General features: G+C 35.0%; 1 protein-coding gene across 6 annotated transcripts in view; it reads left to right on the top strand.

The window, feature by feature from the left end:
• Positions 1-27,546, top strand: part of scn1laa (sodium channel, voltage-gated, type I-like, alpha) — an 83,423-nt gene that overhangs the window by 43,986 nt on the left and 11,891 nt on the right. For 5 of the 6 annotated variants that reach the window (XM_088605424.1, XM_088605422.1, XM_088605426.1 and 2 more), the window contains 15 exons: positions 644-707; positions 1,822-1,963; positions 4,118-4,324; positions 6,579-6,857; positions 7,278-7,616; positions 8,245-8,380; positions 8,708-8,946; positions 9,831-10,004; positions 10,479-10,835; positions 11,767-12,246; positions 19,481-19,601; positions 22,061-22,215; positions 22,996-23,169; positions 23,682-23,804; positions 26,394-26,666. In XM_088605424.1, the coding sequence (XP_088461550.1) occupies positions 644-707; positions 1,822-1,963; positions 4,118-4,324; positions 6,579-6,857; positions 7,278-7,616; positions 8,245-8,380; positions 8,708-8,946; positions 9,831-10,004; positions 10,479-10,835; positions 11,767-12,246; positions 19,481-19,601; positions 22,061-22,215; positions 22,996-23,169; positions 23,682-23,804; positions 26,394-26,666 (3,263 nt within the window). The remainder of the gene's footprint in view (positions 1-643; positions 708-1,821; positions 1,964-4,117; positions 4,325-6,578; positions 6,858-7,277; positions 7,617-8,244; positions 8,381-8,707; positions 8,947-9,830; positions 10,005-10,478; positions 10,836-11,766; positions 12,247-19,480; positions 19,602-22,060; positions 22,216-22,995; positions 23,170-23,681; positions 23,805-26,393; positions 26,667-27,546) is intronic. The other variant, XM_088605427.1, reaches the window with a different exon arrangement.

Raw genomic sequence — 27,546 nt, 5'->3', positions numbered from 1 at the left:
ACACAAATTGCTGTAAGGAGGACAACAATGAAACAGTTTTATGAACCTGTGAACGTTGTGGATTATTTTTACAAAGCCATCTGTTTGTGATTCAAGTGCTGTATATAGCTGTAACGAAAGTGCTGTGTCATAATTAGAAAGTAGAAAAATTAATAATTAGTAGAAAAATTCTGCAAATCCATAAATAAGAAATGAAGACTATACAAAATGAATTCAATAGATAAAGTGACTCAGGTTGATTGTGCTGGTGCTGCACTCACTATTGACTATTACAGCTTGCACCCAATACAGTTACATAAAGGTGAAGGACAAATATATTGCTTTTATAAACATCGTTTTCTTTGTCTTTTGCCTTTGCATTACAAATTATTTAATACAGAGTCATCAGTTGTAATTGTGCTGTCTGGTGTAACATACTCTCTGCTTAGAATAAGATAAATCTTTTGTAAAACAAACTCTTACTAGACTCTTGTTCTTTGAATAGATAGGCATTTTTCAAATACTGTACAAATACATGTCTCCAGTCATGTATTTAAAAAAAACAGTCAATAACGATTTGGTACTGTTTACTCCAGAGACAAGACTAAACAATTAAAATAGAGTATTTTTTACTCATTTAACTTTCTTCTTCTCTTCTCTCTAGATAACTATTATTTCTTGCCAGGTCGTAGGGATGCACTACTTTGTGGAAATGGCAGTGATGCTGGGTAAGACACCTGTACGGTTTTCAGAATGTGTTTTTATGTATAGATGATTGGGACCATTCATCCATTATCAGAAAGGTGCTTAATCCTGTTAAGGGTTGCGGAAACCTGGAGCCTATCCCAGAATCCTAGGGCACAAGGCACGGCTAGAGTTTGGATGGAAAGTCAGTCCATCACAGGGTACAAATTACACACACAGGGACAGTTTAGAAATATCACTTGATCTTGCCAGCATGCCTCTCGATCAGTGGTTCGTAACCAGGGGTGTGTGCACTCCCTGGAAGTGAGAGCCATGCTAGGTGTTTTTAGAAGGTAAATCGTCAAAAACACAAATTTCTTCATAAATCTTTAATAAGGGGTGCCAGAACATATTTTGAGAACCAAAGAAGTGCAGGCTGGCAGGAAAGGTTAAGACCCACTGGTTTCGAAGGTAGGAGCGCAAAATGTGAAATCTGGCAGACACAGGGACAGTCCAAAATCCACACAGACGGCACCCTAGACCAAAATCAAATTCAGGACCTGACCTTTATGCCACACATCATTGGGCCATTAAGCTTAATGATTCAAATGAATACTGTACATGAATATACATGTATAACCCAGAACCAAATGTATTATCTTATTAATCACTCCATTATTCATGATAAGGTTAAAATTATATGAGCTTCTTACTCTTGCAACTTAGAATGTAAGTAATTAACCACCCTTTAACATGTACGTGATTGATCCAGTATGTGACACAAGCGATCTACAATTTCAGAGCTGAGTCTTCTGACTTGATAATAGTGTGAAATGTACCTCATGTTATTGTTAATGATTTTCAGGCTCTTCACTTTAAAAAAGTACCTCCGTTGTTTTCTCTCCATACATTTCTGCTTTGCATTGTGATTTGTAGTATTGGATTTAGTTTTAACGTTTGCTTGTCTTTCATGTTATAAGAGATTATGATGATTGTTAATTCCTTTGTATGTTTAGTGAATAATACAGAAGTTTAAAGGTAATGTACTATTTCCTTAAGCTTTTTATTGAATTATTAGTATTAAAGTATTTTTTTTTGTGCTTTTGACAAAGCTTATTTAATGGAAACATGCTTTAAATTGAGTTATTGCTATTACAGGCAATGCCCAGAGGGCTACACATGCATAAAAGGTGGCCAAAATCCAGACTATGGATATACAAGTTTTGATACTTTTAGCTGGGCATTCTTATCTCTGTTTCGGCTGATGACTCAAGACTTCTGGGAAAATCTGTATCAGCAGGTCAGTGTCTTATCATTTTGTTCAATTATGATTTGCATTAACTAACATTTTAGGATTTTGTTTGTGTATGGTTTGTAGATTTTATGGAAAAACAATCCCAAATGTAATATAGTGTACAGTATATAGTCCTTTAAAAGTTTCTTATTTTAAATGTGGTTCTGTGCGTTTTGTCTTTGTCTGTATTGGTGTGACATTTCATAAACCAGTGCCATGTGAGATGTAAAAATAATAATTTAATAAAAGGGTAGGCAGTGGCATCTATTTTTCATGTTGTAAAATAGAGAAATGTAATGCCTGTAGATACACAATTCAGTGTGGTGTGAATTGTTTCTCGTAAAATAGTTGCGGCCACCTGATCATTCTTGACGGTCTTGTACAGTGCTTTATTAAAACTTTGTAAAGTCTTAAAACATAATTGGTATGCTACAACAAGTAATTTCAGTACGTTTACAGTACATAATAATGTGATCTTTATGCCAAAAAACGTGCTCCTCTCACCCACCTTGTAATTATCTGGCACATGTGAGCATTACAACATGATTTTCTTTTAATAATAAATTATGTGTTTTCTTTGTGTTCCATCTTGTCAAACTGTTCGCAAGTTGTGGTTTAAAAATGTTTGTTTTGCAGTAGATTAAGAGTCTGGACTTGAATGAGGGCCCTTGTTAACAACAGAGCGAGAGTGTTGTCTTGTTCTTGAAAGAAATATTTCTGTTAGATTTCAGACCCATGTCGGGAATGATTATACTGTATAACCACAAACATTCATAAGTCTGTAATTAAGACAAAATATCTGAATTTTCTAATATGAACATTAGATCAAGTACCCTAAAGTAGTTTTATATTGGCTGTAGGTAACAGTGGGGGCATTTTTAGGACAAATTTAAGTTTGTAATGGAAGTTCTCTGCCACTCTCATTGCCTTTGTTCTGCTGTGAGCATAGCAACGTAAGCTTATTAGTCTCAGGAAAAAGATGTGGCAAGTCTCAAATGATAATAAATTATCAAAGAGGAATAGATTACTTTCAGAGGAAAACTCTCTAGAGGAAAGAAGATTGGATGACTTTCAGAGGAAAACTCTAGAGTTCATTCATTCTCAGAACATCTCCTTATATGTACATAAACTAGGACAGCAACAGCAGAACCAAGTGAAAAGACTGAACATTACAAAGCCTTTTTCATATGAAATTAGCCACCAATAAGTTAAATTCTAAAACTTACATTTAAAATCTGCTGAAATAGTGAGTACAGTAAAATTTTAAATTGTCATGATCTGGTGTTGTGTCACATAATTTCATGAGCATGTATAATTTCCCAAACTTATAAATTATATGTATATTACAAAGAACACCATCCAGTGTTTTATTGACTTTTAAAGATCATGCAGTCGATATGAACCGTGTATGAATATGAATTACCTCTTGATTGGGAGACAGAACCATCTTTTGACTTCTAATTCTGCATTTTGTATATGAAAAGTCAAAACTAAAGTTAAGGTCCCAAAAGCAAGTGCTGTGACACAACAGAGTTAATTAATAGTTAAGAAACTCTTTACCACGCATGTTGGAAGAGTAAACATTTCATATGAGGTTAAGAGGACATTTGATAAGGATTTTGATTCCCCAATAAACTGGACTATGAATTTAAATCTGGATATTTTCTTGGATTGTTTGTACCCTTTGGTTTTAGAACTTTTCAATAAAAGTTTTAGTAAAAAAGTTTAATAAATTTCTTTGGTGCTGGACTGCCTTTCCAAAAGATCTACTTAACAATCTCTGTTAGGATTGTTAAGTAGCTGTGTGCTTTCACAGTGGTAATAAATCTTGCTTACAGCTTACAGAAAATCTCCAGAAAAATGTTCTTAACAATTCATTAGATTTAGAAATGAAACGGACATGGTCAAACGCATGATCACCAACTAAGTGTGGAAAGTTTACATGCTAAATCATTTAATCAAATTAATCTGCAGTGCCTTACTATGCACACAGTCTAATTCAATACTTGTTGTCTAATAGTCTAATTCGATGGTTTATTCCACGCTGAAAAGAGAAGAAAGGAAACACAGTGTTTCTGCTATGGAGCCTTCTTCAGGTGTGAGAAAGACAGGGTAGATGGTAAAGATATAAAAAGCCTAATTCAATATGTTGTTTTTCAGACACTGCGAGCTGCTGGGAAAACATACATGATTTTCTTTGTGCTTGTGATCTTCCTGGGGTCTTTCTATCTTGTGAACTTGATCCTGGCTGTGGTTGCTATGGCATATGAGGAGCAAAACCAGGCCACAATGGAAGAGGCTGAACAGAAGGAAGCAGAATTTCAAGCAATGCTTGAGCAGCTGAAGAAACAGCAAGAAGGTGCCCAGGTATCTGTGACTTCAAGCTTTTTGATGCATTTCTAATTCTGAATTTATAGGAAACTGTTCATAAACATTTTTGTTTTTTAAGGTGAAATCACTAATAAAATGTATTTTAGAGACTTGATGTGCATTACTTTCGATTAAACAGAAAAAGCCCCAACAAAACCACATATTTAATTAGCTACAGTACATCTACTGAGCTATCTCTATGTGTTTTGAATAAGGATATGACTTTACAGGTTTTTGTTCCAGTGTGTGAGCATTTCTACTTATGTTATATTAAAGTTGTGTGAGTTACCTTAGACTAGCTGAAAAGTCATTTTTGAGAATCCATGTTTTTATTTTATATATTACTTTAGCTCCTCAGTTCCATACACCCACTGCACTAGAGAAGGATAGCTCAAAAGATTGAAAAATTATAAACAAAACAATCAAATTGCTGGGTAGTAACACTGTAAGACAAGCCAGTGAGGGATTTTTCAATAGGGCCAAACAAAATGGCACCTTTCACTTCACAATGTCCCAGGTCATCATACCAAGGCATTGGTCTTCACAAACTCTTCTTGAGAAGCTGAAGCCGATAACCAGTCTTGTGTATAGTTCATTGATTTGTCCCTTAATAGGGTACATAACAGATTATGCTTTGGCATACCAGGCTTGTTTTAAGAAAGCTCTCCTTTAGGTTTTTTTATAATTTCCAGAAGTAATTATGTTTGGTCCCTCTATAGCAGAAATGGACATTATAACTCTGGATGTTAATGATCTTATTAGTAAAGTGTAATAGGTATTATCAATTGCTTTTATATAGCTTAACTAAAGGGTCTCAAAGCACTTTAACTCATCTGAAGGACAGCACCACTTAGAGGTCACCATACAGGGGCATTCCTTTTTTTAAATTCTGCTGTAGATGGGAGAGTGCCACCTACTGGCCTGCCACTTAAAAGGCATTACCTTTTTTAGTGAACAGCAGTGCAGATTTTACCTAAAATGTCTGATAGGCATTTATAAATGGACATATGAGTGTTATGCTGAGAGAGTGACGTATGACCTAGTACAGTACTTTTCAGTTTTCATTCTAGCTGTGCTCTGATTTGCTTCAGCTTACGAAGGTGTTAACTGAACGCGTTTAACTTATCCCTGTCTGTGTTGTAATACCTGAAAGGATATTACAAGATCCAACACAAAACCCTTGATTGAAGGTCTCACCTGTACCTCTACCCTCTTCCTACATTTAAGTTGATGTCATGTACAGTATTATATTTGAAAGGCTGTAGTCTAAGATTTGTTCTAAATTGGTGACTTTTTAGAATGTTATACTTTACATGTAACATCCAGAATAATGGCTTAATAATGAAACATATTGTATTTTAGCATTCTCAATCTTTGTGAAGAGCGTATTTATACAGTACATACAAAGAGTGCAATAAATAGTATATACCTTAAGTACATTTACAATACATCTCTTTTGTATTGAACTTGTATGTCATCATAACACCTTCTCTTGTGGTCTGCTCATTTGGTCATTGTACTGCTGCAGAACACTTTCTGCAGTTTTCAGAAGTAATTATAAACTGCACAGACATTTCTTCTTAATTTCTTAAAGTACATTCATTTTTATTACTTTTTAAATTAAAGTTGTACTTTAATCTCTGCTTCATTATAAATCTGTGTTTTCATCATAGATCACTGGAGTTATTCATTAAAATTCCAAATGGTACTGTAAATATGTTTTGTGTTTGAAAATGAATTATTCACCATTATTAATAATACACTAATAATAATACACTAACTCTTGCTTATATACTTGATCTAGTATGTGTGTGGGAAGGGTGGAAATACATTTCTTTCTGTGATCTTGATAGGCGATCGTATTGGACATCTATGATATCACATGAATCATGCATTCAGCATGGATTTAATGTTGTACCGTCAGGCAACAAGGCATCATTTTTTTAATGATGAAATTGTGACCAATGACCAAAGATTTTTTAGATTTTTCATTCATTTTTCCAAGTTTTCGTTTCCTTTTACTGTGACATTTTTACACTCATACGTCAAAACATACCGGGTTTCCGCTAGTGCTGAGGGCTCTCTTCCTTGCTGGCTCCTGTGTGAAAACTCATTAGCTCCTCATTTTACAAAAAGGGCTCCGTGCTGGTAATTGGTCTTTTGTATTGAAGCAGAGCTTTCTGGATGCTATTGTTATGCCATTGAGAATGCGCGCCGGTGTTTACCTCAGCCTGTTGGCCATAATTGGCAGGCCGCCGCAGCTGCAGCCGCTGAGAGTGGGGAGTACAGTGGGGGAGGCGGCCTGACAGAGACTTCGTCTGAGGCCTCCAAACTCAGCTCCAAGAGTGCCAAAGAGAGGCGGAACCGGCGGAAGAAGAGGAGGCAGAAAGACGAGGAAGAGGAGAAAGGGGACAACGAGAAGTTTCACAAATCCGAGTCAGAAGACAGCATCACCAAGAGAAGAGTTTTTGGGATTTCAATCGATGGCAACAGGCTGTCTTATGAAAAGAGATATTCTTCCCCGCACCAGGTGAGTTTTTTAATCAAGAAAGAAGTGATTTGCCATTACACTAATTCTAAAAAATCAACCAAATTTGAGCCAGTACTGTAATCATGTGTAACAGGGCTCCTTGAGACTGTTACAAGGTGACATAATACCATAGGAAGTTAATGTTGTATTCTCCAGTGGCCAGAATTCACTGCTGTCTAACGAGATCCTGTTTGGCTCAAATCCAGGAGGTTCCTAAGAGACTGTGTACTGTGTACTGGCAGGGGCAGAGCTGCAAGTAGCCCAAATGAACCATACTGTATATGAGCAGAAGCATTGTGAAAAAAGCTGTGAAAATGGTGGTGTCCTCTGGTAGTTGATCAATCAGATGATGTAAACTTTTCAGTGGATGAAATTTGTGTAACAGATGGCTTGACGGCACATTCTTCATATCTTTTGTAGTCACTCCTCAGTATGCGAGGGTCCTTGTTCTCTCCCAGACGCAACAGCAGAGCAAGCCTCTTCAGCTTCAGGGGGCGAGCAAGGGATGTGGGCTCTGAGAATGATTTTGCAGACGATGAGCACAGCACCTTTGAAGACAACGACAGCAGAAGAGGCTCGCTCTTTGTGCCGCGTCGCCAGGAGAGACGGAACAGCAACATAAGTCAGAACAGCAGGTCATCACGGGTTCTACTTCCGGCAAACGGAAAGATGCACTGTACTGTGGACTGCAACGGTGTGGTGTCACTGGTGGGTGGACCATCAGTGCCTACATCACCTGTTGGACTCCTTCTTCCAGAGGTGATCACTGTAAAGATATGGCAGCTACCTTTAACAAAAGAAGGAAAACTTAGCTTTGATTTGAGAGCTTGTGTGCTGCCAAATGCCTTTTTTTCCCTAATAAAACATGTATTTAAGTAGTCTTGTCTTCCTCAAACTCTTGGAAATTGTAATGGAAAACCAGTTTATTTCTGTCGGAATACAGACCAGAATTACAATATTTTATAGGTCTCTTGGCCAGTGAGTATAGGTAATACTTTCATATTTTGTGAGTCACAAAATAAGTAGTTTGAAATCAGTTATCTATGAAATGTAATGATAACATTTGTTTTTCAGGTAACTGAAATATGGAAATTCTTGCAATTGTGTAGTAATTAAGTGACTCAGGCCATTAGATATTATCTCTTGTCACTCCACAAAAATATAAAGCAGTAAGTTTAAAAGGCCAGCTATAGCTGATCTTCATGTTGGGAAAATGATTAAAGACAGGGAATTTTAAGAAGTGTTTTAAAATTAATGTTGTAAAAATAAAACTCTAGGTAGTTTTGTATCATTATTAATATATCCATGATGTTATTACAAGTAACAATTTAAACAAGTCATTAATTTATTTGCCTGAAGAGATTTAATTATGTTAAATTACTTACAGGCCACCACCACAACTGAAACAGAAATAAAGAAAAAAAGATCTGGATCTCACCAAGCATCAATGGACTATTTGGAAGACCCATCAATAAGACAAAGAGCTCTTAGTGTTGCAAGTATATTAACAAACACAATGGAAGGTACAGTATGTATTGTGTAACTCATAAATGTAAAAATATCCACTTAAATTCATAAGCCTGTATTCCATTTTATTATGAGTGTAGTTGTGTTTTTACTTCTAGCTGAAGTAATACAGTATAGTTGGCAATCACTTAAGTAAAGATAAGAAAATATAGATTTTCAGTTACGATTTGTTTTATTCAGCTTACTTTTACAGTATGTTTTTTTATGGTCTTCTGATGTATCAGTCTAAGAATATTTCCAATAATGTTAAAGCTCAGGTAATTTTTAAATTCAAAATTATGCTTCAGCTCCGTAATACATTTGCTTGTTTTGAACTGTTTCAGAACTGGAAGAATCAAGACAAAAATGCCCGCCATGCTGGTATAAATTTGCTAACACTTACCTAATCTGGGATTGCTGTCCACAGTGGCTTAAAATCAAAGAGATAGTCAATCTTGTTGTGATGGACCCATTTGTCGACCTTGCAATTACTATTTGCATTGTTCTGAATACACTGTTCATGGCAATGGAACATTATCCTATGACAAAGGAGTTTAACCATGTGCTATCAGTAGGGAATTTGGTATGTACTACAGAATTGTATTTATTTTATTTACACTTTTGTGTTATGAGTAAAATTGATAAGTTGTATGCAAAGATAGTACATAAATAAGTATATCATCCTGAACAATTAGAATGAAGCTATGTTGAAGTCAATGTAGTCCATTGATTTAAAGTACAAATTTAAAGTGCCGCTGGAAAACACTTTTTCAGGAAGATTATGTACTGATTGCTGTGTTAAATATAGTAGATGTATTTAAAATGAAAATAGTATTCAGAATTTTTTTTCTGAATTTGATGATATGGCAAAAGGCAGCTTTTAGGTTAAATAAAATTTGCCTGGCCATCATACTTATAAAATGTTTTTATAAGAAACAATGAATTAATACACACAGTGCCATCTGGAGCCTGATAAAGATTCATTAATAGTACTTGCTGGTAGCAGAATCTGACTACCCAATAAATCCTGAAACAAAGGGTTTGTCTTACAACAAAGACTTCAGCCTGGATCAGATCTTTGACTTGCCTGCATATTAACCATTACAATCTGAGTACTTGATGGTGGTTTATGCTTTCCTTCCACCCAGAGAATACCTGACATTATTTAAATAAAGCTGGTTATCTTCAGTCACATTCCAAATGCATAAATTGCAAGTTAAAGATGCTTAATGATTAAACATTTAAGTATCTCATGTCTCACATATAGCTTAAATATATTAAATGATGCATTCTCCTCAAAGTCTGAAACAAATTAGTTTTGTAAAATGTAAAAACATAATTTGCAAATCCAATATATTTATATAGTGTAAGGTGTATTCAGGTTTTTATTATTGAGCTTGTTGGGGGTAGGGGGAGGTTTTAACTTTCTGCTCACTGTATATTTTTACACTTACATTGATATTCTAGGTATTTACTGGAATCTTCACTGCTGAAATGTTTTTTAAAGTCATTGCTATGGATCCTTACTATTACTTCCAAGAAGGCTGGAATATTTTTGATGGTTTCATTGTGAGCCTTAGTTTAATGGAGCTTGGGTTGGCAAATGTCGAGGGATTGTCTGTTCTCAGATCTTTCAGGCTGGTAAGTGTGTTTCCATGTTTTTTTGTATCTTTTCACAGTCAAAGCATCTGCAATTTTTCCTTTATCCTTGAACTAAGTCAAAGCCTTACCCCACCTATCATAATAAAGCAATGTTTTTAACCATGCTTAACATAAAGACAATAAAAATAAACATAACCCTAACCTTATTCCTAATTGTAACCCTTAACTGTATGTCCATCCCTAGACTCATCTTAAATCTAGCACCAAATCTAAGCTTTGCCTATCACTTTCTTCAAATGAGACCCCAGCCTAGACTTAATTTCTTGAAGAAACCACAATGGAGTTAGCAGAGCACAGTAGTGTTTAGGGCTGTGTACTCCAGACTATATTATAGTACTGTTAGGATTGAGAACTGTAACCCAGCTCTATCCCTAATCCCCAAAAACTAGCTTAAATCCAAACACATACAATGCAAACTCTATTGTAATATTAATCAAGCTTCCTTCGTTTCAGCTGAGAGTGTTTAAATTAGCCAAGTCCTGGCCAACACTTAATATGCTCATCAAGATCATTGGCAACTCTGTGGGTGCACTGGGAAACCTCACCTTGGTTCTTGCCATCATCGTTTTCATCTTCGCTGTGGTGGGAATGCAGCTGTTTGGCAAGAGCTACAGAGACTGCGTCTGCAAGATCTCAGAAGACTGCACGCTTCCTCGCTGGCACATGTTTGACTTTTTCCATTCCTTCCTGATTGTGTTCCGGGTCCTGTGTGGCGAGTGGATTGAGACCATGTGGGACTGCATGGAAGTAGCTGGTCAGAGCATGTGTCTCATTGTGTTCATGATGGTCATGGTGATTGGGAATCTTGTGGTAAGTTTCCTGGTTCCTCCAGCATTTCCCATTACCAACAAGTTAAGTATAAGAAAGCAATGGGCTATAAGAAGAAATTGTGTATAGGTGAAAAATCATAAAAATCAAGATAAATTAGTTGACTCGAACCTCCTTTAATAAACCTCCAACTCCACCTATAAAGTAGTATAATATTGAACAAAATTAAAAGGTTTGTAGATTAGAATTAGCAGGGAACTTTTGAATTGATATGGTTCACTGCTGTTGGAGAAAATGTCTCATAACTGTTACAATCAAGTCTTCCCTAAGTAGACTTAAAAACACAATGGTATTTTCTTGGTTTTTCTGTAATATTTATTTATTTGGATTGTTAATGTTTATGTGGAACATGAATTAAAGTGATTTATTACGGGTGTGGCATGGTTCCTCAGTGGTTATCATTGCTGCCTCACAGTGATGGGGTCCTGGGTTCAATTTTGGACCTGAGGTTCTATCTGTGTGGAGTTTTTATGTTCTCCCCTTGTTTGCATGGGTTTCCTCTGGGTGCTCTGGTTTCCTCCCACAGTCCAAAGACATACCTGTAGGTTAATTGGCTTCTAGGAAAGTTGGCCCTGGTGTGAGTGTGTGTGCCTAGGGTGAAACTTGCCTTGTGCCCATTGCTTGCTGGAATTGGCTCTTGATTCCCAGTGACCATAAATTGGAAGTCATGGTTAGAAAATGGATGGATCTGTAATCTAGTACATTCCTTTAGCATGAGTAAATAGGCTGATCACCTGCTGGACTCTTTGCGCTATCTATAATAGCATTTTTATAGAATGGATATCTAACTTTAAAGTTGTGCTGCTACTGCACATTATTGATTATTTTTCCAATACATAACATGTTATTTTCATAACATACTGTTCTCCCACAGTGCTACAGATCATGGCTTTATATTGTGTTTTATTCTCAGGTACTTAATTTGTTCCTGGCTCTGCTGCTGAGTTCATTCAGTGCTGATAATCTGGCAGCTACGGATGATGACAGTGAGATGAACAACTTGCAGATTGCTGTGGGACGGATCCACAGAGGCGTTGACTACATTAAAGGCAACCTGCGAGAGTCTGTCCAGAAATTGTGTGTGAGGAGGAAGAAAGTTCTGGATGAGATCAAACCCCTCGAAGACCTCAACAACAAAAAAGAGGCCTGCATTTCAAATCACACCACTGTTGAATTAACCAAGGAGCCAGAATACCACAAGGATGGCAATGGAACAACCAGTGGAATAGGCAGCAGTGTGGGAAAATACGTGATCGATGAGAGTGATTATATGTCTTTCATACACAATCCCAGCCTCACAGTTACAGTGCCTATTGCTGTGGGTGAGTCTGACTTTGAAAACCTCAACACGGAGGACTTCAGCAGTGAATCAGACATAGAAGGCAGCAAAGAGGTAGGAACACTTTTTATTCTGTCTCTGCTCTGTTAATTTCTGTAAATGCATTTAGCATTGAGTCTGGTTCTGCACCGAGAAACTAAACAAAAACAGAATCAGCACTATGTGGGGTGAACATAAAATACTGGTTATTGTTGCTGTGGATAATAGGTGTTATTTTAATATATTAGTTTTATTGTTACTTTATATAACTGAAGATTATTTTATCTGTTGGTGTCAAAATATCAGTATTTGCATTCGATTTAAGATTTTAGCTTTTTATAGTTTATTAGGTTGTACAACATTTACAGGCTGCTAGATTTTCTGACTTATGGAGTGTTTTGTATCTTTGTCATCCTGTAACTTTTGTATTTTTGTGTATGCTGCTTATTGGAATGTTTTCCTTTTGTATCCTCTGAAGACAAACATGTTCCTGGCTATGTTTATTATGCCACTGTGTGCTAATTTAGGAAACAGGCAGGGCCCCTGAAATTAAAGCTGACAAAAACATGTTGAGGTAATGACAATGCTTAACAGATTTTTTTAATGAACACCGAGAAGAAAATAATGCAACACAATCAAGAAAACAGGTAGCCAGTTGAATATTCTCATTAGATCATAACAGCCTAATTTATTTTGTATAGCTCAGTGAGCAGGCTGCTGAATAAAGCTGAAATGTGCCTGTAGACAGCTCTGTTAAATTCAGCATTATAACCGAAGGCAAGCAGGGTGTATAATTTCAGAATCATGTGTGGTTGTGTAGTTATATATGCATCAGTGCAGAATACAGCACTGTATGTTTCTTATGTAAATTGCTGACAGTTTTAAAAATGTTCTTTCAACTAAATCACATACCTGTAGGTATTAAAAATAAATTGTAACCGTTCTACATGTAGTGGAACTTATCCTGAATGCACTAGGGAAGTGTTTCAGAACTTTATTATCTATTATTTATTTTATTATTTAAATCTTTGGATAAAGATAAAAGTAGGATAATAGTTTGTGGGACAGAGAAACTTCAAATGACAATACAACTGTTAGAAAAATCACCTACCAAAACTAGCATATTTTCAGTACTTCCGTATCAGAGATAACACACTCATACTACTGTATCCCCAAAATGAGGATTAAAACTTGTTGACTGTTTCAAATGAGGATGTTTATCACAAATTTGTAATCTATAGGAAGTCTCAAAATGTAGATATTTACTACAAAAGTCATAAAAAACAGCATCATCATATGCTATTTTAAATAAATTTCATTTTGTTGTAAACATGCTACTTATAAACTTATACTTTAAAAGTAAATCTATAAAGATAAAATTCATCAACGTGAATAAATAGCTTTATTTTTAACTAATTCTATTTAATATTTTATTGATTAAGTTTCCTTAATCAATGTCAATACTTGCAGTCACGGGAGGTATTTATTGTATAATAAAAAATAGTGCAGAGTTAAAGTATTTTTCAATGCCACACCACTAACTAGAAATGAGACTCCATAAAGAGGTTTCAAGAGCCATTCAAACAGAATCCGTTTTGGAATAAGGAGAGAATCTACCTTGTGAAGATCAGTTTAAGATTTTTTTTGAGAAAGCAATATGAGCTTTCTTAATGGCTACTCCAAAGGCAAGATAAACAGTCTCTAAAAACAATATTTGTGAATACATGAAAATTATGTACATTTTAAACTTCAGTATATTCACTCCACACTCCAACACACGTCAATTACATTTAAATCCAAATTAAATACCGAAGTGTCTCGCCTACAAAATAACAAACTTTATTTTTTTCTTATTCCTGTTTCTTATCTTATTGCAATAAAAACAATTAATTAATAGATAGAAAGTGATGTAGGTACAAAGTTCATTTTAAAGCTTTTTAAAGCCATTATCAATAATATGAGACTGTTATAAAAAAAATTTAATTGTAAAATCTTAGATCACTTACTGGCTCAAGTTCCTGTGAGGTTAATTGTTGAAATTCTATGTTGCAAGAAAGAGAATCTCATTATTATAACCTTATTGTGAATAATGGAGTGATTAGAAAAAAACAAATGGAGCTTCTTGGTCATACAGTATATCGATTTGATAAATTGAGCCTAAATACACCCATGGTGGAATGGCAAAGAGCACTGTTCCCTTGCTCCTCCAGGTTCTTGGATTAGATTCTGATTCTGAGGGTCTTCATGCCCCTCCTCGTTTTGGAGTTTTTCCCACGTGCTAGTTTATTCCTAGCTCCCAAAGACATACTGTACTGGCCAGGCTGGGATGTGTATTGTAATTACGGTATAGATTTAACATGGTTTTAACCATTGTCAGCATTTCTTGAACAGAACAAAAGACGAAAAATGTTCATATCCATCTCAAAGTATTACTGTATTTGCTAGTCATCAAGCTTTCTAAACATATGAAATCATTTGATATATTAGTGACTGTGCTTCTGAGTTTTAGTCATTGGTTTGTTTCTGACTGGAATCCATTTTGCTCCTCTTACAACTCTATACTAAAACCATAGTGAAAGGTGACCCTAATGAAGACACTGCTTTTTCAGGGAAAATAGTTAAACGGAGACAATATCAATAGGGAATATAGCCATAATAGATCATTCTACTGTAGCAACAGTTGATCATTTCTTTGGAGGCTCGTTTCATTTTTCTGTCCTAATGATATCCTTGTGCTCCTCTCTTCCACGAGACTTAAGAAGAATATATATTGATATTTAGGATATAAATATCTGTGGAATTTCAACAATTTTATTTAATAGCATAGTTATTACAGCTGTTCTGAATTTCACCACTTTCACTGGATAGTGTTTCAAAAACTTTCTTTTTTAGTGAAAGGATATGTGAAACTATATGTATTTTCTACAAATGTAAGGTGATGTGACCTATCCAATAACGTCTTCCAATCCTTGTGTATATTCTAAATAAAAACTGCACAACTTGGAAACATCACAGGTTGCTGTCACCTTTTCCCCAAAAAAAGTTGAACAATGTCTCAGCATTAAATTAAAGTAATCCTGAATTAAATTAATCCTGTTTAGTATTGTACTGTATTTATTGAAAAACCCTGGGCTGATCATTCCTCCTTTTAACTTGATTTATGAATTGTGTGTAAACACCGTGGTTTGTACAACTGTATTATCATAATCCACAAGACTCATCACACTTTCATTTACTACTTGAAAAAAAATTCATTCTAAGATGTTGAGGGTGGGGAAGATGCCATAATATGTTTCTGTGGATTTTCTAGGAGCTCAAAATGGTAATTTTCAGAACTTATTAGGTATTTGTTGACATTACATGCTTCAATCCATTTGCTTTGATTTACGTATTTTAAAACAAAATCAGTAGATGGTACGCATACAGTATCATGGACATATTTTTGAAACAATAGTTCAGCTTGTTTACTTTTCTTGGTTAGTTTTCTAAAACATATTCATTTAATGTTAATTGAAATATAAAACTTAATTCATTAGAATTTGGCTTGTTTTTAAAATTAGTATTTTCAGGTGGGGAATAAAAAGTGAAAATATGTTACATAAACATGCATGGCAAATGTAATGGATTGATTTAAATATGCCAGCCATAACCTACTACATCTGCATACTGTATGTTTTGAAATAGTATTGACTTTGACTCTGCAGACCTACATTGGTCATTAAAATGAACTGATTATATGCTTAATTTGGGATGGGGATAGAAAGTAACTAAGCATGTGTTCTAGTGAACATTGTAAGGGTGTGTGTACTAGGATGTTATTTAGCCTCATGTTTACATTATTTATGCAATTTATAGGTTTCACAATATAATTACAGTATTTACAATTACAGTGCTTGTACAGTATGCATCTAAGACGAAGAATTTATCTTGGACTGAATTAAAACTTGTATACATCCACCAATAAAAAAACAAAGTTCATTTATTAATTAAGCATTTTATCTTTGGGAGGGCAGAGTGGAAGAAATGAAAATATATTACATAAACTGGTATTAAGGGATGTCTGACGTTTTGGTTTAGTTATATAAATATTGACCCTTTTGCCAGTTATAAACTTCTAAGATGGTCATTAAAGGCAACATATTTGGCAAACGCTTCCTGTTTCTTCACAAAGAAAGTCTGCCATTCAATTCTGGTAAAATAATCCCCAAATAGGTGGTGGGTTCTCTTTTCAATAATCCAGACTTTAATCTGGGCCTTCGGATGAGTTCACATGAGCATCTAAAGACAGAAACAATGGACTGTATGATTAATACTCTTTTATCAAGTGTGTGTAGGTCATTCTTTTCCTGTCTGAAAACATCTAACAAGTAGTGCTTTATTTTATGTGTAACTGTACTTCTGTTGCATTCAGACCTGTGTGACCTTTTTGCTTAAAAATGACATTTTACATTTTATAATGAGATGGTTTCAGTACCTGATGTTGCCATTAAAAAACATTTTAAAGTTTGCATGAATATTGATGGAATATACAGTATACTGAATATGAGATATGGAATCATGACATTTTCCAGCCCCTGTGGAGTACATGTATTTTCTTCACCAGTATGGCTATCATCAGCCGGTTATTTGATGTGATTGGGTCATCAGAATACAGTACATTGACAACAGAAAGCTTTTTTTTTCACAGAAGAGCTTTTTTTCTTTTAGATGTATTTTCTCTGACAAGTTGCTGATAAATGAAAACATAAAGGTCTGTATGTGATCATTTGAGTACTGTATGAGCCTTACCTAGCTTAACTTATCTGGTTATTATTACAGCTGATTTCAAGAAGCACCCCAGATTTTCAATGAGAGGAGACTTGTAAGACCAATTTATTGTACATACTGTAACACTAACCATGCAGATTGCCAGTGCCATTTAAGGAAAAAATAAATAAAGGATTGCTGATTTTCTTTCTATCTGCCTGATCATGTTCTAGTTCCTTTTTTCCTTAGTTAAGCAGCAGTTCTGATGCTGGAACCCCAAATTTTCTTTTACTTTTTGTTTAACATAAGCTTTTTCGCAAAAAAAGATAACCAATGAATGAGCCCTTCCACCTTTTTCACCAATAGTAAAAGCCCATTCTTTTATTCTGACATTTTTGTTTTCAGTTTGATTGTTTAGTAGACAGTGGGCACCTACTGTAAAGCTTGAAAAGTCAGACTGATTCAGTGAAATGGATTTTGCTTTAGTATGTCAAAATTCATTTGGTTCATTGCCTAAACATGATTATGGCTTTTTCATTTATAAATGCTATTCATTATGGAATGATGAAAGCAGACCCTTTTAAGTTCACAGAACTCAGAAACCTGCATTAATTATAAGGTTACATTTTCTTCTCAATTAGAAGTACAGTATGCTTATTATTAACAGGGATTCAAACAAGACCTACACTAACAAAAACAGTAATAACAATAATGCACTAATAGCGTAACATTAACACATACTGCTTATTTTCAACCTACTGAATGCGTCTTTTGGTTAGACTGCATTAGTTGTTTTCATGTTTCAAACCAGTCTCTGTATCTGTGCAGAGAATTTTTTGAATCCCTGGTAATTAAGCTACCGTGTTTTATGAGAGCTATGTGATTATTTAATTTAAGACTAACTAAGCAAAATTCATTCAGAGGTAGATGGTTATAACAAGAAGTACGATACAATTTTTTTGAGAATAGTATTTAGTTCAGTCTACACTTTACTTTTAGTATGCTTACATCATTCCCCATTCTGCATTAGCTGTTTATCTCAGCAGCCATTACTGTTACACTACTTCTAATAGTGTTTAGTCCTTTTAGTATCAGTTAATGCACATACCTGCCCTTTTAAAACGTGCAGCAAAGTAGTAAATTCCATATGTTCTGGACACTAGAAAAGTAATTGTCTTATTATGATGTTCAAATGAGGGTGGGTTATTGTTAACTCAGAAAGAATTTCTTTTTTATATCAGCTCACATCAATTTTCAAGATTATCCTTCTTTTTTAAGTAAACTACTCCTTTTTATTTTTAAACCAGTCGCTAAGGGCAATCATATTCCTGTGTTAAACTGAAGTATCTGCAAATATTCAAGACAGTGACCCTAGCAGTCACATTGATCTGACCTGCAAGGACTGATGTGCTGAAATGAAGGAGAACTACATTAACATTAATGTCTCTTCTTGAGTTTCCCTTAGACTCAGCTAGCTCTGTGAGCAAGTTCTGCAATAAAGCCACTTTAATAAGGCAAGCACTCAATGGTAAAAAAGACAAATTAGTACAGTGAAGGAGAAAAATATTTGTATACACCTGACACAATTGAAAAGATAACTTTGTTTACATTCTCTTTCTCCACAAAAGACCACATTTCCTTTTATTTGTTTTCCTATTGCTGTTAAACGATATGTTCCCAGTATAATCTCTGATTTTTATAGAATTTCTGGTAGTATTAAAGCACACATTACTTTCCTTTGGTTTGTAGATTGCTTTTCTAGTGTGTATTACATCAGCTGTAGGTGTTTTTGTCAAAATCTTAATTCTTAATTTTGTATTATCCAGGCATGAATGCGTAACCATCTGCCACTAAAATTATGTACATCAGTTTACATATTCTTGGACTAAGAGTACAGTACTGGTTTTTGCTGTGAAGCTAATGCACATACCCTCCTTTTTAAAAATGATTGAAGTTTGAGTATTGCTTAAAGGAATGGAAGTAAAGTGTGTGTTTTCATGTCAATGAAGGCAACATCTGAGAAAAATCAATACATTAAAATTATCTGGTGTAATGGGTAAATTTTGTATTGCTCCATTAAGGTTCATCCACAACAGACATGAAAATACTTAAGGACACCTTACAATAGGTTAGATCACAGGACTGGAATTATACTGCACCATTAATACTGCATGCTAGACAGCTTGTGACTAAGGAGTTTTAGTAAAATCAATTATACCTACAGCTCACTGCTGGATGCCATTTCATTTTTTAAATTTAAAGAAGATACGATTACTTTATTTGATTTAAGTGACCAAATTTTTGTGCATCTCAATTGTAAAGTCTGTAGGTATTTTGATTGATTCTGCATGAAACTGTATGACTAATGCACAAGCCCAACTTGATTACATTCCAACCCTGTGAGCTTACCTATTGTGAAGGAAATGTGCATCAGCTGTTTCACAAAATTAACTAATGTTATGAATTTGAAGATCAAATACGTCGGATTTCAAGGAGATAAAGGTATATGAGGTGCTGCCGAATATTTCTTCTGTAATGGCTATGTTCTGGATTCTTATTTCAGAAACTAGATCAGTCCAGCTCTTCAGAAGGCAGTACTGTAGACATAAGGCCACCTGGGGAGGGAGAGCCAATAGAAATTGAACCTGAGGAATCTTTCGAACCCGAAGCCTGTTTCACTGAAGGTAGGTATGAAGAAAGGTGCAAGTAATCCCTTTTCAACTTCATCTTATTTTAAAATGTGCTTTCTTCGTACAGTAAGTTTGTTTTGTGGTACAGCAAGCAAACCAGAGAAGTTTTGTGGCATTATTATAAGCCCTTCGATATCAAACGGAAGCCTATTACACTTTATGAGAAAGTAAATTCTATAATGCAGAATTTAACAAACGAACTGTGTGAAATATTTACACTTGTGTCATAATATCCCAGAAAAGACTCAAATTTGCTATTGATGATATTACATAATGTGAGATTAGATCCATGAATATGTCTGATTTTCTTTGGACTCTCAAATCTAAAAATGATATGCCATTATTTTAAGAATAACTCAGATGGCACTTGAGAGTGATTTATGCAACAGCACTTAGCATGAAAGATGATGAGGCCTTATGCAGTATAAGCGTTGCTTTCAGTGATTAACTAATACTGTACATACCACATACATGATGCACTGAATGTCACCAGAGAAACTGTGATTTGCTTTCCATGGAAGCATTTTTTTTTTAAAGATTAAAATGCTTTTAATGTTTTGCAATTTATGACAAACCCCCCTGTTTTTTTTTTCTGGGAATGAAAAAAATACATTTATTAGGACACTTTTTAAATAAACAGATTTGATTAAAATTGATACGTGATATTTGTAAACATTAAAGAAAGCAATATAAATAGTATCGATTTTTGGGAGAGTAGGTATATAGATTTTCACACTTGTTTGCTTATCTGTATGATACATTCTGTGAAATGACATTCTGTCAATCACAGCTGCTGGCAGAAGTGTTTTGTTTGACAGGATAGCAGTAATGTTGCTGCAGTATCTCTATCAAATCTTTACGATTAAATAATTTCCACATGAGGTTTCTTAGAAGTTCATTCGTTTAATATTTAATAAGTTCCTCATCGCACTCTGACAGGTTGTTTTAGTGAACATGTCTCTGTCCTTCTTTCCATACTATTCCATTAGATGTAAAAATTCCTATTTGCCTTTTAACAACAACTTTTGTCTAAAGTTGAAGGACTCGGTTATCTAAGCAACCATTCAGCAACTTCATAACATTGTCATTGGTAGGATTCTCTCCTGAAGATACTTTGATATACTGTAGAGTGTTTGGTTTTCACTGGGGGCCTTATTGTACCTATTCTAGTCCTTACAGGTCTTGGGCATTTAAATGACATGGTATGACATGGTGTGAAATTGGATTCTTTCTACAAGCGTCTAGTGTTAACAAGTGTTAGCTGTCATCCCTAAGGTTACCCACAAATGATGTGCTTTATACACAGAAGGTCATTAAAGAGTGGTTGTAGTACCCAATGTGCACACAAATGTATTTCATGAAGTTGTTAAGGGTCTGACAAGGATGGGTGAGTGTGCTACAAAAAAAAGAAAATACTGTACACAGAGACATATTATAGTATATCAGAACTTCATTGTTAAAGCTCCATCTGGTTGTTTAGTCAATCAGGCTCATGAAAGTGAAATTGGGAAATGATGTGGGTACATGGAATATTTTGTCAGCTTCTACTTGTTAAAACATTAGATCTAATGGCTACCTGGAAGATGTTGACATACATACTAATGAACCATAAAATTGACAAATATACTGTAATAGACATATTGAGAAAAACTGACTTAAATGTACAAAAGAATCACATTTTAGCTGGAACTTAAAATGTTGTAGGATTTAAGCAGTGTTTAATTTCATTCTTATCACTTTTGTTTCATGTGACACACAGTTAATGAGGCCCGTTATTAGAGGAATGTATGAACTCAGGTACTGATAATGTTAAGATATGATTCAAGTGGCAAATTGAGATAGACATCATTTATTTTTAAATACATTTTGTAATCCAAATGAGGTGGATATTTGCTCAGTTGGATATTTAGGATACTGAGACATAAGATGTTTTTTACATAAACAGTAAAGCTTTGACTAGTACTCACCCTTGGGTATGATAGAGGACACATAACACTTGAAGGGATGGAATAAAACACAACCATATTACTTATTCATTCTTAATTAAATGTCATTTCCTGGATTGGTAGTTGGGGTTCTTTTGTTCTGTATTCACACTTTGTTTCAAATCCAAAGCAACTGCTCAGAGAGTGTCTGTCTGCAAAATAAGCAATTTTCTTTTAGATGTGTCTCCAGGGGAGAGCAGTCATGAGTGCAGCTGAATGACTGCAAAACTCAAAAAACTGAAAAGCTGAACATAAGCTGTGGATTAAAAAACAATCTACACTCAGCAGAGTTTCAAAGTAGGATCTTCTTGTCTGTCCCTATCATTTCCTATCTGACACTTTGTATTTCAGTCCCGAGCAGTGGAAAAATGTAGAGCTACTGAATTTCGAGATTATACAGAAATATTCTTATTTGGTAGTTTTTTGCAGAAGATAAGCTACACCTGTTTTTTAAATGTTTTATTTTAGGATGTGTCCGGAAGTTCCAGTTTTGTCAGGTCAATATAGAGGAAGGCTATTGGAAGCAGTGGTGGAACCTTCGAAAAACATGCTTCAGGATCGTCGAGCACAACTGGTTTGAAACGTTCATTATCTTTATGATCCTCCTCAGCAGCGGTGCATTGGTGAGTGCAACTCTTATTGCATTAAGGTAGCCCCTTTGTAAATCCCCCACATCTAAAGAAGTAACCAGATCTTATAGTATGAGTGCATGCCACTTTGGTTTAATGTTAATATATTGATTTCCCATGTAACCTAAAGTAACAATGAGGTATCTCTGCAGTTGCACTGTCACTGCTATTACATAGAGGGGCATTTCAGAGGCCTGCTCTTATGTGAGCTGAAGACAGGTTGTGAAGTAATGTAGTTTAATGGTCTACCAAACATGTCGGCACAAATCTTGCTGTTTTTTAGTAGATTTTGACCTATAATAAATGTGCAAGATACATTCAGATGAACTTTTGTCCATCTCAGGTATTTATTGTAGAGTAAAATGACCTACCTGTAGTTTATTACACCTAGTAATAATGTATCCACTACTTACAACAGAGTATATAGAGTAGGAATTTGCAAAATGTGAAAGACCTTCTGTTTTACCTAACGTACTGTATCTTTGTGGAGACTGACGACTTTTTTTGCTGAAAAAAAGTTTACATCACACAGTAACAGTGTAATTGAAATGAGTTTAAAACATAGTCTAACCATTTGTGACCATGCTGTCTAAGCAAGTGTTTTATTGCTGCAATTACATAAGAGAATTGTTTCAGAATTTTATAATATTATAAATGTTATTTTTTAACTCGAATGGATGAATAAATGCAGTGAACATGAGAAAGACAATGCCAATCTTAGATTTCTCAGGGCATTATTCATAAACCATAAACAAGAGATTGTATTTTTAACAGGCTTTTGAAGATATTTACATTGAGCAGAGGAAGACAATTAAGACTATGCTGGAATATGCCGATAAAGTCTTTACCTACATCTTCATCTTGGAAATGTTGCTGAAATGGGTAGCCTATGGGTTTGTGAAATATTTCACAAATGCCTGGTGCTGGTTGGACTTCCTGATTGTTGATGTATGTATTCCTTGGAATTTGAAAATGTTCTTTGAAATTCTTTGAACACAGAACACTAAAGTCAGAAAAACCCAGAAACAAGCGACAACTGAAAGTGGCTACAGTTAATACTTGACAAAACATGTCAAAGGAACATGTCAAGACTTTGTGGATGTCACAGACTTTAAGCAGTCATTACATATAAGTCTTATGTGTCCAAATACAAACTTTATACTAGTTTAAATGACTTTAAATCAATTTGTCCCAATAAGTAGTGTATGAAGGCCTGAAATTGGGGATTGACCATGGGACTCTAATATGTTCTAACATGTATGTACAAAAATATCCAGAAATAAAATCTGACATTCTGTTACATTTTCCTCATATTTACCTATTGATCTGAAATAAAAATGTAAATAGTAAACAACAGAAGTGACATATTTCACTTCACTGTCTCAATAATTAGTTTTAATTAGTTTCCTCAAGCTGTTTTCTAATCATTGCTTTTTTTTTTTTGCTGTCACGTCATGCAGGTGTCTTTGGTCAGCTTAGTAGCTAATGCTTTGGGCTACTCAGAATTAACTGCCATTAAATCCCTGAGGACATTAAGAGCACTGAGACCTCTAAGGGCACTGTCACGGTTTGAGGGGATGAGGGTAAGATGTGTCAAAAACATTTGGACTGTTGCATGGCTATTGATTTACATCACTGCAAACTAAGCAAAAGTACAGTATATCAATGAGCAAATTCATGAGCGAGTTACTGTATGAACATTTGTTGTGGATATGACAGGGTTTGTCTTCATACATGTACAGTATATTGAAAATAGAAATGGAAATATTTTATTAAGCAATAGAAATACCTCCTTGAAGTTTCTAAGATTCAAAATCAGAATGCTTTTTTTCTAAAAAAATATCCTTTTTGCACCCACACGTTTTTTATTGCATGTAAATAGAATCTATCTAAAGCTTCTTCCCTGTGCAGAGTACTGTACGTTTTCCATTCCATTTCATTCCTTTTGCTTTTGCTTCTTTTACTAGCTTTACATACTGTTTTTATGTAAAGTTTTCATTAGGATTTTTGAGCTTGCTTATGTTTGTTTCATATACTATATAGATTATTAGCATTATTAGTGTTATAACTATTAACTATTACTATTACTCTTATAGACTTTCTTAATTTTTCTATATTTTAGTTTTTCTTAGGTTCTTCAGATTCACTCCAAAGATAAGAGAGCAGCCAGGCAAACACAGACCTTCGGTCAATCTCCCTGCCCCCACTAATCACATGCATTGGCAACTGTGAAGCTAAACCAGCTCTTTCAGAGGAATGACCTTTAGGTTTATTGATCCATGAAAGCACGCTCAGTGAATGGGGGTTTCTCTTCCTTACCCACAGCATAGCTAACAGCTATCAGACTGCCAACAGAAGTCTGATAGCTTTGCCAAGCAGTCACTTAAAGAAAATGTGGCTTTCTTTTATTAATTTTGAAAAAACAACCAAATAAAACATAATATCCATACAGCCACCCAGCCCAATTAAGAATGATAGAATTACTGGAAGCAATGACTTCAATTGGACTAAATTTAATTCTTACAGCTTTTGTTATTCTATGTTAATATTGACTGAAACAAATTATGTTAAAAATGTTACATTTGGGTAATTGATTAGTAATCTTTATAAGATGCTTTTCTTGATACATTATCTCAAAGTGCTTTAGAATAAAACAAGACACATACAAAAACAATAAGGAACAAATTTAAACAAGGAAACTTGCAATGTATACAAGAACATTTTTTATTTGAAAGCACCATCTTACTAAAATCAGAATCTGTAATATTTATAATCTGGTCTGGGAGATTATTCCACAGTATTGAGCAACTGAAAGAATGTGACAAGGGTAACCTTTCTTAGTAGAATAATTACATGCAGTATACTGTAATGTATACCGAAGAAACATGCAGTATTAAAATTTAGAAAGGATTATACAGGATATGTGCTTTAATTAAAGGTGATACTGTACAGGCTAAAGTCAATACTGTACATCAGACTTGAATATATGATATGATAGTCGGTTCTTTTCCTCTGCTGAAGTTTACACCCGAGTAGATAGCTGATAGTAAAAACTAATGTCATCCCTTGAGCAGTCGTAAATGTTTCTATTTCCATAGACATAAGACTGAAAATATAGAGAAATTTTATGATAATTCTTATCTAATGGTTTATGTACAATGACTCCTCTGAATTTGTTTGTGAATTAATGTAATTATTATAATAATAATTGCTTACACTTATATAGTGCTTTTCTGGACACTCCACTCAAAACGCTTTACAGGTAATGGGGACTCCCCTCCACCACTACCAATGTGCAGCATCCACCTGGATGATGCAACACCAGCCATAGTGCACCAGAAAACTCACCACACATTAGCTATCAGTGGGGAGGAGAGCAGAGTAATGAAGCCAATTCATAGATGGGGATTATTAGGAGGCCATGATTGGTAAGGGCAATGGGAAATTTGGCCAGGACGCCGGGTTATACCCCTACTCTTTTCGAGAAACGCCCTGGGATTTTTAATGAACACAGAGGACCTCGGTTTTTACGTCTCATCTGAAGGACGGAGTTAGAATGAACTTTGTTATGCCACGATACAATGTTTGTTTGAATTATGTGACAATTCTCTTGTCGTCATTACCTACAGTACTTAATACCGTTTTAAAAGAAATATCTGCTCAGTGATATACTAGATGTTCAGAAGTTCCATGATAATTGTTCTTCTACATATGATAGCCTTTGGATTATTGCATATGCATGAACAAAAAACCGTTTTCACTGTTTGACTGTGATCAGGCTTACTATTGTATTGTGTTTTGTGTTCTTTCTGAATGTACTGTGTTTTTAATGGTTTTTATTTGTTATTTGTTTTTTCTTTTCATTTACAGTAAACACAATTTTGTGACTTCATCGTGCTTCTAAAAGGTTTTTTTCCCCTTTTTGTCTTTACATTGCAGTTGTTGAAACATTTGTTACTGTGATTTCGTGTGCCCCCCGAAAATATCGTTCCTTCTCTTTTCCTTGTAGTGTCTCCTACCCTTATGTTGAGATTGACATGTATGTTAGCTGTTGATTACTTTTCCCTCTTTTACCAGCTGAGATATTATTGTAGTCAAATGCATTTTCTGTAACATGTAACCTTTATAATAACGTTGGCCTCTTTTTTTTCCCCTTACTGCATTTATTCTAGGTGGTTGTCAATGCTCTTATTGGAGCAATTCCATCCATCATGAACGTGCTCCTTGTGTGTCTTATTTTCTGGCTCATCTTCAGTATAATGGGTGTGAATCTCTTTGCTGGCAAGTACTATCATTGTGTGAACACCACAACGGATGAACGGTTCCTTGTCAACGTTGTAAACAACATGTCAGATTGTTTGAAACTTGGGAACGGTAGTCGGTGGAAGAATGTAAAGATCAACTTTGACAATGTGGGAGCTGGCTACCTAGCTTTGCTACAAGTGGTAAGCGGTGGTTTACATTACATTCTGCAGCATTGAGTACCATGCTAGTCATAGTGTAGCCAGTATGCACCATAAAAGTAATATTCTACCACTCTGAGAGATGAAAAGAGGAGTCTGTATTTGGCTGTAATTTGCATGTATGGTGTGTACGCATCCCATATGGCTCAATACCACACAAATGTCACCATCGTTTTATTCCACTTTGACTTTTGCATCTTTCCTTTGCATTATTTAAATCATTTTGCAATGGTACCGATATTTTTCATATTGATTCTGTTTTGTTTTTGTAATTGAGTGAATGTTTTGCTGTATCTACAGTATAGTTTTCTATAGCTCGATTTATAATGGCCAAACAACAATTTTTAATAATAATATAGGGGTGAGGACTGTATTTACGCTCTAGAGATTAAGTGCAGACTACGGAGCAGTGGTCAGGAAGATCGTACTTCTAGCCTATGGCTGAGGTGTGAAGATCTCTTTCAAACAGCAAAAAGTGTGGGAAAATATTTGGTTCAGTGATGTGTTGCCTATGGCTGTTACATCTACTGTAGTCAGGTTGGAAGGTTCACCTTGAGTGTAGTTCACAGTGTTTTGCAATGCTGTTATGGCTGTTGGGTTATGCAGTAATCACTGGTTAGCTCAAATGGCATGCTAGCCTTGGGTTTGTGTTATTTCTCATGAAAAGTATTTATGTAGATGAGTGTAGCCTGGAGCTGGATGACTATGCTACTTTATATTTCAAGCTTTTGGCAACATTTTAAGAGTTTGGCTCTGCATATGTATGCTTAAACAGCAGGATGAACTGTGGATATGAAACTGCTTTGCTATTTTTTTTATTTTAAAAAGTGTAGTTGTTTTACATCTCACATATTTCCTTTTT

Source organism: Lepisosteus platostomus, chromosome 14, assembly GCF_059453375.1.
Source record: "Lepisosteus platostomus isolate fLepPlt1 chromosome 14, fLepPlt1.hap1, whole genome shotgun sequence".
Taxonomy (NCBI): Eukaryota; Metazoa; Chordata; class Actinopteri; order Semionotiformes; family Lepisosteidae; genus Lepisosteus; species Lepisosteus platostomus.
This window is presented reverse-complemented; position numbering and strand designations above follow the sequence as displayed.